This window comes from Vipera berus (genome assembly GCF_964194415.1).
Source record: "Vipera berus genome assembly, chromosome: 1".
Classification (NCBI taxonomy): domain Eukaryota; kingdom Metazoa; phylum Chordata; class Lepidosauria; order Squamata; family Viperidae; genus Vipera; species Vipera berus.
In genome coordinates this window covers 132349809-132364258 of record NC_138202.1, presented here as the reverse complement: position 1 = coordinate 132364258, position 14450 = coordinate 132349809, and the positions used below count along the sequence as shown (strand labels likewise).

The 14450-nt window shown below is 36.3% G+C and overlaps 1 protein-coding gene across 4 annotated transcripts in view; it reads right to left on the bottom strand.

Moving 5' to 3' along the window:
* The window catches only part of KALRN (kalirin RhoGEF kinase), a gene marked incomplete at its 5' end in the record, with an annotated part of 564822 nt that overhangs the window by 266607 nt on the left and 283765 nt on the right, over window positions 1–14450 (bottom strand). For all 4 annotated transcript variants that reach the window (XM_081316371.1, XM_081316370.1, XM_081316372.1 and 1 more), the window contains one exon: window positions 4072–4264. In XM_081316371.1, the coding sequence (XP_081172497.1) occupies window positions 4072–4264 (193 nt within the window). The remainder of the gene's footprint in view (window positions 1–4071; window positions 4265–14450) is intronic.

Here is a 14450-nt window from a genome sequence, read left to right as displayed (position 1 = left end):
TAGCCTCCAGTCCCCTGATCATCTTTGTTGCTCTTCTCTGTACTCTTTCTAGAGTCTCAACATCTTTTTTACATCATGGTGACCAAAACTGGATGCAGTATTTCAAGTGTGGCATTACCAAGGCATTGTAAAGTGGTATTAACACTTCACATGATCTTGATTCTATCCCTCTGTTAATGCAGCCTAGCACTGTGTTGGCTTTTTTGGCAGCTGCAGCACACTGCTGGCTCATATTGAAGTGATTGTCCACTAGGATTCTGAGATTCCTCTCACAGTCACTACTATTGAGCAAGGTACCGCCTATCATATACCTGTGCATTTGGTTTTTCCTGACTAAATGTAGAACCTTACTTTTTTCACCATTGAATTTCATTTTTTAGATAGCGCCCAGTGTTCAAGTCTGTCCAGATCCTCCTGTATCTTAAGCCTATCTTCTGGAGTGTTGGGCTATTTGGAGGCTATTCCTCCAAATCATTGATGAAGATGTTGAAAAGCACTGGGCCCAGAACAGAGCCCTGGGGCACCCCACTACACACTTTCCTCCGTGTAGATGCAGTTCCATTGAGGACCACATGCTGAATATGGCCGGTCAGCCAGCTATGAGTCTATCTTATCAAGTAGTAGGTTGTGGTCTACTTTATCAAATGCATTACTGAAGTCCAAGTAAATTATATTCACAGCATTCCTCTGGTCCACTAATTTTGTCACTTGGTCAAAGAATGCGATAAGATTTGTCTGGCATGATCTGTTTTTGACAAACCCATGTTGGCTTTTGGTAATGACTTGGTTTGCCTCTAGGTGTTCACTGATTCCTTGTTTGATTATCTTTTCAGATTTCTCCTGGTATTGAAGTCAGGCTGATAGGTCTGTAGTTTCCTGGATCCATTTTTTTCCTTTTTTGAAGATGAGAACTACTTCAGCTCTTTTTCAGTCCTCTAGTAGTTCCCCAGTGCTCCAGGATCTTTGAAAGATATAGTTCAGTGGTTTTAAGAACACATCTGCCAGTTCTTTCAGAACTTTGGAGTGTAGTCCATCTGGTCCTCATGATTTGAACTCATCTAGGGTGGACTGGGGCTCACTTACCATTTTCTTGCCTATTTTAACTTGTGTTTCTAATCTGTTTTTTACAGTACTGTTTTTGATAGATTGGACTGTTTTTTTCCCTTTGTGTAAATACGGATGCAAAAAATGAGTTGAGTAGTTCTGCTTTCTCCCTGTTGCTTGTCACCTTCTTGCCACTTTTCCCCACTAATGGACCAATCATTTCCTTAACTTTTTTCTTGTTTTTTACATGTTGAAAGAAGCTTTTTTTGTTATTTTTGACTTTTGTCACAAGCCTTAGTTCATTCTGAGCCTTCATCACTTCATTTTTGCAGGCTCGGGCTATTTGCTGATATTCTGCCTTAGTTATTTCTACTTTTTATACTTATCCTTTTTGTCTTTCAATTTATCAGAGAGTTCTTTATGGAGCCATGCTGGTTTCTTTTGAGAGCTGTTATTTTTCTCCTTCATTGGTATTGTGCTAGATTGGGCTTTTATAATCTCACTTTTCAAAATTTCTCAAGCTTCTTGACTTGTTTTCTCATCTGTGAAATCCTTCCCAAGCTCTCTCTAAGTTTGTTAAAATTAGCTCTCTTAAAGTCCAAGACTCTAGTTTGACTGTGTTTGATTGCTTGTGCTTGCATAATGTTGAATTCCCATATTGCATGGTTATTCCCCCCAAGGTTCCTGAGATGGGTTTTATTACAAATTCATTACATGTGGCTTTAAAACTTTATTTTTATACAATTATTTTTTTCTAGAACACACTTTCTTGAATTCTTGGCACTGTTGAAACTAAAGCTCCCTGTTAAAAACAAGGACAAGGGAATGCTTTGGCAACATATAATTTAAATTGAGCCATGGCAGCGCAGTGGTTAGAATAAAGTATTGCAGGCAGACTCACAGCCAGGAGTTCAATCCTGACTGGCTCAAGCCTTCCATCCTTCCAAGGTCAGTAAAATAAGAACCCAGATTGTTGGAAGTAATGTATTGACCCTGTAAACTACTTAGAGAGTGCTCTAAAGCACTATGAAGTGATATATAAGTTTACTGCTTAGTGCTATTGCTAAATTGGGGTTCATAGCTTCTAATACACTGAATATGACTCTTCCCTTTGACCCTTAAGTCTTCTATTACAAATACTGTCCTAGCTGAATAAACGATATAACACTGAAAGCTTCCAACTTGAAATAGTTATTATACAGACGTCAGGCTTGTGACTGCCAAAATACACTGCTCATTATTCTTTTCCCACTGGAATCTTATTTCTCAGTTCTTGAGTAGGGAGTCCATTGCATTGTCTATAGCCCATTGTCCATAGTTCTGCATATATCCAGTTCGTTCTTTATTGGAATACTTTTTAATTAGCTTACCTTGAAACATCTGCTAGGTACCTTCTCTAGTAGAGATATTAGAACGTTTTTCTTTCCCCTTCACTGAGATCATTTTATTTCCCAGATCTTTCAAATTCTTTTTGATTTCCTTACCAAAAATTATTATTGTTTGCGGTTTTTTTAGCTTAGGTGGTATATAACTGATGATTTTATCCAGACTGTACAAAGCTTTGATAGGATTTTTCACTTCAACAATGCCTTAAGCAAAGATTCTTCAAAGTTGCTTCTTGAAGCAATGCAATCCCTCAGGTCTAAAGAGTGAAATGTCAACCAATTTTGAAATTGTAGCCTTATGATTATATTTTTTTCATATCCTACCGGGGACATAAACAACACCACACAAATACACTTTCTGCTTCATTGGAAAAATTAGCAGTTATTCATTTATTTATTTAAATCTATTGGCTGCCCAATTCCAATGGACTTTGGTCAGCATACAAAACTAGGGGGAAAAAGTCAATGAAAACAACTACACAGTTATTTAAGATGTATTTCTGCATTGTTTTTACAAATATTGAGTCAGTAGATGGCACAGTACTGTATTTCAAAAATGCACCATAAGCAGAGCGTGTTAATTTTAAACAGTAATTCTTTACATTTAAATTCTAATTAAATTTAGGATAGGACATGTCAATGCGGGCTGAAAATTTCTCACTTGGTTTTTAAATCTGTTTAAAATATTCTTCCCCTGCCATAATTGGTCTTTTTAACATGAAGATAGGAAAGGAGGCCTCTTTGTTTAAAGCATTCTGCAGATACATTTATTATTCAGTTAGATTCTCCCTGGAGAATTTGAGATGAATAGGAATACATTATCAAACTTCATCAGGAAGGAAGAAAAGATGTGCAAGGACAAGGTAATATCCTATCAGCTGTCATATTTCTTTCCAGTTCAAATACAACCAATCAAAACACAGCCTGCTCATTCAAGTCTTTTCAGGAGGAAAGAAAAGTAATTTGTAAAAAGCCTGAATTAATGACAAAGAAGCTTGTTGGGTCAACTCCAGTGTTAACAGAAAGCTCCAGAAATCTGCATTTGTCAGTCACATGTCAACCCTGCTCTTTTTTTTTTTTTTTTTTGCTTACCAACAACTTGTGACTGACAGGCCCTGAAGAGAAAATAGGAGCATAAGCCTGGCTATTACTGGGGTTCTTCAAGATTTTTTTTTTTTTGCAGAAGTAGCTGTCAGAGTAACATACTTTCTGTTTATAATCCTTCCTCTTTGCCTAAGGGCAGTATCTTTCTTTCAAGTTGACATTGGCAGGTATCAGTGGACTTTTCAATGACTTGTATCTGCTAAATTGTATAGCTTGAATTTCAACCGACTGCCATTAAAGATCTGTGCCTATATGTTTTGCTCAGTCTACATAACAGTTAAGCAGATATTGTTATGGATAGGATGTTCATTTGGGCATATGCAACTATTTATATTATTTTCTTTTAGAATGAGAAAAAAAGTATACAACTATCACCAACTTATCATCTGGTGTTTTTTTTTAAATAAAAAAAATAGATCCATGTTCCATCCATTACACAGATGTTGGTCAAATCAATGTTTGATTGGTCATCTAAAATAACAGGCGGTGTTAGATTTTATCACGGTTCTTAAATTAACGAATCTTCTTTCCCTCTTACCTCAAAGATAAATTTGGAACTTCCAAAATTTGTCTTCTGCTTTTGCCAAAAGTTATCAGGCTTGATTATCAGGGCAACATGAATTTCTGCAGGAAAGGCCTCCTGAAGAGTCTTCAGGAGAGGTTTGATCAGGTCCCACTTAGAGCCTCTCATATCAATGATGACTGTGAAACCACGTTTGCAGACATCTTCACTGTAGGGATTAAACATTGAATAAATTATTTCCAGAGTAGGTCTTAGAAATTTGAAGTTTCAGTTAAATAGATATTTTATCTCTTCTGACCTGATTCCTATATTCACAGATTCCAGACCGATAACCATTGTTTGGTTCCTAAATATGCTCTATTGCAATATTAAATATGTTCTGTACCAGCCTGCTACTGTCCCTGCAGAAAAGGCAGGGACAACCCCTTTTACAAGAAGGCAAGAGGCTGGAACTAAGCCTGCCAAATTTATGGACACAAAAGCAAACAGAACAAGACACGAACCATAAAACAGGAGCTATTCAAGCGGTTGCCTTCAGCAAACCAGCCCTCCCACGCATTCCCCTTTTATACAGTTCAGGGCGTGGCTTCTCTCTGCCTCCTTCCGAGGTGCCCCATTGCCTTCCTCTGTTTACTCCTGATTGACTGCCTCCTGCGTCGGGCATCCTTGAACAGGGCCAGCTGTGGGTCATCTTTATCCACGCTGTCAGGCTCACACAGCTGGGTCTGCGTCGTGACCAGGTGGGGGGGGGCTGGCTGAGGGCTCTCATCAGCAAGCTCTCCAACCCCCTCAGCAACCTCTCCAACACCCCCCTCCTCCTCCTCTGAATCATCCGACCCAAATGCCGAACCCACAGGCTGACCCTGAATCACAACAAAATATTAACTGGATAACTTGCGTATTTGCTCAATTCCTTGTGCATTAATTTACCTTTAGATTAACCACATGATATTATTCATTGTGATTCACTATACAAGAGAGATTAAGTACTAGTTTCCTCAATATCATGAAGTGAATTTCTAAGGGTAAATGAATTTGATACTAGGCATTTCTTCAAATGATTTAGCGGACCTTAAAACAATATAGTTGATATGCAGTGGACCAATTTTCTAAGTCAAGTAGTTTTATTAGCTTAAAAATATCATCAGACTAATTGCATACATTTGTGTCATTTGTGTAATGACATCATTAAGCTGATTATATGGTGGCATATTTTGCACTTCAAAGGACATTTGTAAATAACCCTCTCCCCTATTTAGACTGTCAAAATAACATATCTCTGAATTATCTACAATTTGTAAAACATACACAGTTAATCTTTATTATTCATGCATTCCATCTATGCAAATTCACTCTCTGGCTAAAATTTGTTTATATTTACTGAGAATTTCACAGAAAGTAAAAGACTATCTAAAAAAGTAAAAGAAGGAAGTGCAAAAAAGAAAAAAGGAACGAACTTAAAAGTTATAAGCTGGTTGCCAAACATCCAAAATGCAATCATTGATTGGGGTGGGGTGGGGTGTGCCTGTCAGAACTTCAGGGGATCTGTTTGAGGGGATCTGTTATAACTTTGAACAATTGCTAAGCAACCTACCACTAAGTAAGAACTACCTATATCAGAAGACAGGATACAAAATGTGTGAAACTTATACAGCAAAGTTCCAGTTCTACAAGAAGCTGTATCTTGTATTGCTTAGAGTCAAAACAACACAGACTTCTATATGAATAACCCAGCACCAATATTATATTGATCAAAATTCTTACACATAAGAGTTGCAATGATATATAGCTCCAATACTGAAATGATATATTTTTACAATATTGCAATAGGGCATATTTTAAAATTAATAATTAAGATGCTGCATTCAGTTGCTGATGCTCAAATGCTGTAAGGGCAGTATGAAAGCTTAACTAACTGTATTTATTTATTTAGAAAAGTTTTAAACATGGAAGTACTGTAGCCTGATCTGAAGATCTGTCATCTTCTCATAATAGTTATGCCAACCATTTTATCTACTAATCTATAATTTTTATTTTCTAAATAAGTGGCAATTATCAGGAGGTTATTTTGCCAGTGGTAAATTACCCAGAATTAACTAATAGCATCCCACAAGTAGCTTCAGATGTTGCACACTAAAATTTGCCCAATAAGTTGTAGAAAAACTGTACAATTAGCATGATACCAGGCCGTTCAGATACAGCAGATGAAATACAGGACTCAGGGGGTGGGTGGGTTTCTAGGGGAATGCCATTGCCCTAATTAAAGAATTTTAACACAATACAAAATGGCCTTTCTGAAACTGAGAAGCAGAATGGCATTTTGGTAAAACAACGATTTGGATTATGTGTAACAAAGCTTCTCAAATATTTTGAGCATATATATATCAAAATGAACCGTCCCTGGTGAAACCTGAAATGACATCTCTTTGCCTTCATTTCTTCCCTCCAAATTTAATTAACAATTACTTGAAGCCTCTAGATAATCATTAAATTTTCAGGTATTACAGGTCTGCAAATATTTCTTTTTAATTTAGCCTTTGAAGTGCAGGTTAAAAAAAAGAAAGTTTAAAAATGTTCTGACATGGAATATTAATCTAATAAAATGGAAATTGTATGTTTTGGCAAAAAAGTTTCATCTTCAGAACAATACTTTTGAGTGAAAAAGAAGTATTTTGAGTTTGAAATATCTCAGAACAGAAACAGTTCTAGGCAATAAGTTTTACTTTAACAGTATCTATTATTTATATGATGGATGTAAATATACATAAATAAATAAACGTAAAAGGCATCAAGCATACATGAATAAATGCAAACTTCAAATTGTCTTTCACAAAATACAATTTGTGAAAGCTTTGACTTGAAATTTTCTTTTAAATTAATGCTGAAAACCAAGACTGGGTCAAGTAATCCCTCAAAGTTTTGAAATCTCTTCTTCTCAACTAAAAAATTTCCTTGGATTTTACCTAACTAAAAACATTGCTTCAACCTAAATTATTAATAGGAAAGTTTTTATCAGTTCTTCACAGTGAGATAAATGTGAAGACGTTCGTTGCAGCACAGGATTTTTGTGGTTTTGATTTTACTGTTCTCTCTTTTTTATTCTTTGTATACATATATTGGTTTATTCTTTCGCTGTGACCCACCAAGGAGTTGGTTTTAAAATGGACGGTGCTTTATTTATTTTAGTATTTCACCTTTATTATTTTTATAAATTAGAATTAGAATTAGAGTAATAGATTTGGAAGGGACCTTGTAGATCATCTAGTCCAACCCCCTACCCAAGCAGGAGACCCTGTCCCATTTCTGATAGATGGCAGTCCAGTCTCTTCTTGAAAACTTCCAGTGATGAAACTCCTACAACATCTGGAGACAAACTGTTCCATTGGTTGATTGTTCTCACTGTCAGAAAATTTCTCCTTATTTCTAAGTTGAATCTCTCCTTGATCAGTTTCCACTCATTCTTCCTTGCCGGCCTTCAGGTGCTTTGGAAAATAGGTTGACCCCCTCCTCTCTGTGACAGCCCCTCAAATATTGGAACATTGCTATCATGCCTCCCCTGGTCCTTCTCTTCACTAGGCTTGCCATGCCCAGTTCCTGTAACCGTTCTTCATATGTTTTAGCCTCCAGGCCCCTAATCACCTTCGTTGCTCTTCTCTGCACTTTTTCTAGAGTCTCAACATCTTTTTTTATAGCGGGGAGACCAAAATTGGTTGCACTATTCTAGGTGTGGTCTTACTAAAGCTTTATAGAGTGGTATAAGTACCTCATGTGATCTTGATTGAATCCCTCTGTTAATGCAACTTAGGATTGCATTGGCTTTTTTGGCTGCTGCTGCACACTGTTGGCTCATATTTAATTGATTGTCCACTAAGACTTCAAGATCCCTCTCACAGTTACTGCTGTTGAGCCTGGTTTCAGCCAAACTATATGTGTACTTTTGGTTTTTCTTGCCTAAGTGTAAGACTTTACTTTTCTCTAAATTGAATTTCATTTTGTTACATAGGGCCCAGTGTTCAAGTCTGTCAAGATCCATTTGGATCTTGAGTCTATCATCTAGGCTGTTGGCTATTCCTGCTAGCTTAGTATCATCTGCAAATTTGATAAGTTCCCCTTCTATTCCCTCATCTAAGTCATTTATGAAGATGTTGAAGAGTACTGGGCCTAGGACAGAACCTTGTGGTGCCCCATTGCTTCCTTCCATGTAGAAGTAGTACCATTAAGGACTACTTGTTGAGTATGGTTTGTCAGCCAGTTAAAAATCCATCTGATGGTGATGCTGTCTATCCCACTTCTTTTTTTTTTTTAGCTTTCCAAGAAGTAGGTTGTGGTCTACTTTGTTGAATGCCTTGCTCAAGTCTAAGTATTTTATGTCCACAGCATTTTGCTGGTCTACTAGTTCAGTTACTTGGTCCAAGAATGGAATAAGATTGGTTTGGCATGATCCGTTTTTGACAAACCCATGCTGGCTTCTACTTATAACTTTGTTTGTTTCTAGATGTTCACAGATCTGTTTTTGATTATCTTTTCCAGTATCTTCCCAGGTTAGGCTGACTGGTCTATAGTTCCCTGTGTCTGTTTTTTTCCTTGTACGAAGATGGGAACCACATCAGTTCTTTTCAAATCGTCTGGTGGTTCCCTGGTGCTCCAAGATTTTTGACAGATAGGGAACAGACGTTCTGAGATGACATCTGCCAGCTTCTTCAGAACTCTGGGATGTAATCTGTCAAGTCCCAATGATTTATGTTTATCAAGACCCGACAGGTGTTCTCTTACCATTTTTTGGTTTATTTTAACTTTTATTTCTAGTCTTTTTCAGTTAAGTTTTTGGTAGATTGGGCTATAATTTCTTTATGCGTGAAGACCGATGCAAAGAATGAATTAAGCAGCTCTGCTTTCTCTCTGCTACCTGTTACTTCCTAGCCTTCTTCTCTCTTTAGTGGACCAACTGTTTCCTTGATTTTTTTTTCTTCTTTATATGTTGAAAGAAACTTTTTTTATTGTCTTTGACTTTTATTGCAACTCTTTGTTCATTCTGAGCCTTTGCTTTCCTGACTTCTTCTTTACAGATTCTGGCTATCTGCTGATATTCTATCTTAGTTATGTGTCCCTCTTTCCATTTTTTGTACTAGTCCTTTTTTGTCTTTGAGTTTATCAGAGATATGTTTTTACAGCCATGCTGGTTTCTTATTAGATTTCTTGTTTTTCTTATTGTGCTGGATTGGGCTTTTATGATCATATTTTTCAGAGTTTCTCAAGCTTCTTGAGTTGTTTTCCCCTTCAGGATTTTCATCCAAGGAATCGTTCCCAAGTTATCTCGGATTTTATTAAAATCAGTTTTTTTTTAAATGTAAGACTCTGATATCATTATGTTCTATTCCTTGTGTTTGCATTATATTGAATTATATTATATAATTGTATTATATACTTATATATAATTATATGTAATATAATTATGTTATGTTATGTTATATTAATTATATATATATATATATAATTATATTATATTGCATTATATTGAATATACATGGTCACTCTTATCCAAGGTTTTTGCAGTTTCAACTCTCTCTATCACTTCTTCCCTGTTCATGAGAATTAGGTCCAATATGGCTGTCCCTCTAGTTCCCTCCTTTAACTTTTGGACAACAAAGATGTTGGGTAGGTTGGTCAGGAATTTATTCGATTTCTCACTTGGTTCAGAATTAGTCTTCCAGTTTGTTTTTTAATCTCATTTATATCCTGCCCTTCTCCGAAGACTCAGGGCAGAGGGCAGCTTACAATCTAAGCACAAATCAATATGCTTAGCAATAGTTGATGTATGGGTAATTGAAGTGTCCCATTAATACTGGAGTGTGTTTCCTACATATATTTGTTAATTGGTTAGCAAAAAGTACATCTATAATAAAAATAAACAAGGCAGCAAATATACCTAAAACTCCTTCCTTCTCCTTTTTTCCCCCATAACCACCTAGTGAAGTAAGTTGGGCTGAGAGAGAATGACTGGCCCAAAGTCACCCAGATGGCTGTAACTCTTAAGTCATGGTCTCTTGATTTCTAGCCTAGTTCCTTGATTACTACACGAAACTGATTCCCCCATTTGACTTCATTTAAATGTTTTAAATAAACAAATGAATTGATACTAACCCCAGTAGGATCTGTAAATATCATTATAGATATTTCAACCAAATTCCAAATAAAAAACAAACAGTACATTGATCTTTTATAGGAAATCGGATAAATATGATGAATTAACCCCAACCTATGGTTGATATAGAAACTCCTCATGCAGTCCAAAAGATGTATTTGATGTTATTTGGAGAGATGAATATGGTACTCATGTGGACACTACTTACCATGCAGATAATAAAACTCAGGAATTTTAAATAAATTCTAGGAAAGGATGATACAACGCTGATATATTTCTCTAGAGGCTACTACCTTAGTATCCCTTTCTCATCTAGTATCTTTTTCATCTGAGTCATTTGGTAGCAATAAAAAGGACAATGACTGAAGGAAAATCAATGCAGAATTGCTACTTGCTGGGAAATTAACTGCTAGAACTAGTGTGCCTTTCAAAGGAAGACACTGATGGACATGGGGTTAACTGACAGCATATCAGAGGATGTAACTGAGCATAACTCTAGCTCTTACAAATAATTTATTTACAGCACAAGAATCCAAGACATTACAACTAACATATCCCCAAAGCCTCAAAAACACCACAATGACAATGCAGGTATGATAATGCAATTATAACAGAATTTAACCAAAAAACAGGCTTAAGTGGAAACAAAAATGTCTGTGTTGCTGATACAATTCATGTCGCCATAATCCAAGAAAAGTAAATTGTTATTGCAAACTAATTATTAGAAATTGTAAACAGAAATTAGATATTACACAAAAAGTAAAGGAGAAATGCCATTTGAATAAGAATATCAAGTCCATTTTTCTTGTGAATGGGGAGAACCACCTGCCAATGATCAACTCATATAAATTTAACAAACAAACACACAAAGCACCTTCTTTGGGGGAAGTTACTGTGCCACAACAGATGGCTAGCTGGACATTTTGGGATATTAAAACAAACCTTGTTCTCCATTATTGTTGGGGGCTTCACATTAGAGGAGACGACAAGACCCCCATATCGTGTTGCCACTCTTGCCAAATTCTCATTGACAAGTGACTTGTTCTATTGTATCCCCTCTGGTGCAGGAATAGCAATCTGAAATATTTCACTGGAGCTTTGATATAGAGATGAGAAGCAGCTTGATACACCTATATGTCTTCTGCCACTTTGATATTTCCATTAACCAATACCCTTGCAGGTACTAAAACATCTGACTGGCTGAATATTCTAGCTATGGCGCTTATCAGCAGTTCAAGCTTAGAAGAAGAATGGAAATGGTTGGAGTAAAAGGGGATAGGACCTGTCTCCTCTATCTTTGTGAAAAAGGCAGAGAATGTTCTGCCTGAAGGTATGAGGGAAAAGTTCTGAATTGACAGGAACTCCCGACAAATTAGAATTTAAGAAAACTACGATATAGTGGGACCTAGGAAGTGCCTTTTCCATGGCAGTCTCTATCCTGTGGAATAGCATTCCCTAGAAGGCATAAAGGGGAGAAGGAGAAGGAGGAGGGGGGAGGGGGAGTGGAGGAGGAGTCTGTTGAGACAAAATACATAAATTCTAGGAGCTAAGAATTATGAAGTCTAGCTCAAGAACAGCAGCAAATCATCATGCTAAAGCATGCAGCCTGACGATCATAGGATGGAAGAAAGGAACATTGTATACAGTCCCAACCAAGCAAAAAAAACAAACCAAAAAACCCGGTTCCCCTAATTCCACTATTTCAGTTTTGCTGAAAGACTTTGTTGAAGACTTCATATTTCTGGTCAAATTATACTCCTTCATATTGATAATTTAATTATTTGGCATTATGAGCAGTTATAGGGGAACATGAGAGGACAAGTAACATCACATGTATCATGACATTACAGCGATGTGAATTACATATGGTAGATCATTTATGTCATGATGCAACTGATGCAAATTATATTTGCACAATAGCATCATGTTATATATGTGATGTTATCATGGCTTCTACCAGACAACTATGCCTGACATGAATAATTTAGCTCAATTGCAATTATATATCTATGAACTCTAGATGTGCTTCCATTTTTCTTGCTTTGTTGTTGATATAGCTTGCCCAAATAGACTATAAAAGGCAATATTTCAGCGAGAAACATTAAGATTGCACAAATAGGCCTAAGGGAGCATGTTAATTTTTTATTTGGGTATAATTTCAAGTGTGACTAATGTCAAAGCTAAAATAATTGGCAGGATTTGTTGATTAAGCCCTAAATGTCTGTAGAGAACAAATTAAGTTCAGCTTTAATGAAAATGGGTGTATCAGGTAATACTTCTCAGTAGAATTATTTAAAGACATTAGTACTTTTGACAAATACGTAAGATGGCATGCTCTCACATCTTAGATCTGAATGAACTTCTGCACAGCATGGATCAACCTACTTTTTCCTTGCTAAATGCATGCCTAATTCTGAGTATCAAGTTCTTCATCCCTAACCCTATGGTGTAATATTCTTCACTGCTTAGCAGATGTTTACTATCTGCAATTCCTGTTTTTCAATGTCTTTGGAGAATTATAAAATATTATCAGCATATACAGACAATCCTTAATAGTGCAGAAGCTCATCAGATAGAAACATTTGCAGGCTGGTAAACATATAAAGGGAATTTGTGCCTTGCCTGTATCTGCCTTCATGCTTAACAATGCTTAACAAAATTTACCAGATTCTTTTGTTCCAAAGAAGAGCATTAAAACTGTCCCATTTCCATAGTGTCCTAGTAGTCAAGGAACTTGTTAAAATACATAAATAATGTAACAAATTCTGATACTCTGGTGACTTGGATATACAGGGAAAACTCTTCAAATCTAAAACTAGAATAATTAATTGATCATTGCCAGTAATTGGTGTCAGAAATCCCCACAGTGAAAGCACAATGAACTGCCCTCCCTCCAAGTGTGGAATGATGCAGCATAAATTTAACATTTACTGAATTATGTTTTGCCCTGGAGATTTTGGTATATTTATGGGCATAATACATAATTTTGACATTCCTGGACAATTACCACCAGGATTGTCTTCTTGGCTTTCTTTCAAAAACTTCACAATGATTTCAATTTGGCAGATTCTGGAGAGAAGAGCAATTTTTAAAAATATATTGAAAACACATTCTGCAATCTCAAGGAATTTCCATTTTACATTTTTTTTCCTGAGAAAGGGATGTTTTATTATAATATACCCGAACATTATAACCTTTCCAGATATAAATCATTGTGTAGATTTTGCATTATACCACTGCTGTATAAACAAAACAGGCTCCTAGGTTTTGGGGGGAATTATATAAATAATGTACTTTTATAATCCATTATGCAAGTGTCCAAAATATTAACATCTTTCATTAATTCTTAAGCCCTGAACTGAATACTTTCCTTCCTTCCTCCCTCCCTCCCTCCCTCCCTCCCCCCCACTTCCCCTGTCCCATCCCATCCTGCCTGGTCTTGTCCTGTCAGTGGGAGAAACATTTTGGCTTTTCTATTAAGAATGTTTTCTATAGTATTATTTTCCACAGGGGCCAAATAGAATAGCACACAATACTTCAATCATACATTGAATCACAAAAGTCATTATTATGCTAACACTTCTAATTTAATTCCATTCAATTCCTCTCTCTATTATGGAATTTGCCATGTTCATTGCAGCCATTTCCTGAGATGATGTTGTCACATAGCTATCCCTCCCAATCCTAAACCAGATCTTTTCCTGGCTATTCACCAATTATTTGAACACCTCAGAATCTGTCCATTCTTTTGCCCTACCACTTCACATTAACTTAAACTAAACCATAACCCTTTTTGTGGCTTATTCACTCAATCTGACTAAAAAATACATACAGCCACTCCAGCATAATTATGACAAAGTTAGTTTTAGAAGGGAAGAATCAGAATATTCAATGATATTGTTTATATTAGGGTCTTGCCACATAATCCAGTCCTGTGTAATCTACTAACCAAGCACATGCCCCAATGGCAATTTAACTCAAAATTAATATATCTCCTAGTCTTTGGTTTTCTTGGTAAGTCTGTCTGCAAAACAGAGGTTTGAAAGCCAAAAGACTGCTGAGACATTGTATTTGATTTGAAAGGACACAAGACTTGCCTAACACAAGAAGCAGTTATAGAAATGAACAGCACTGCTTTTCACTTGCCTTTCAACGTCTGCTTCATTTATGATAAATTCAACATTTTAGTATAGTCAGGAAATTATTTCAGAGAGAGACCATTGTTTAGAATTTATTTCGCTTCCAGTAATAG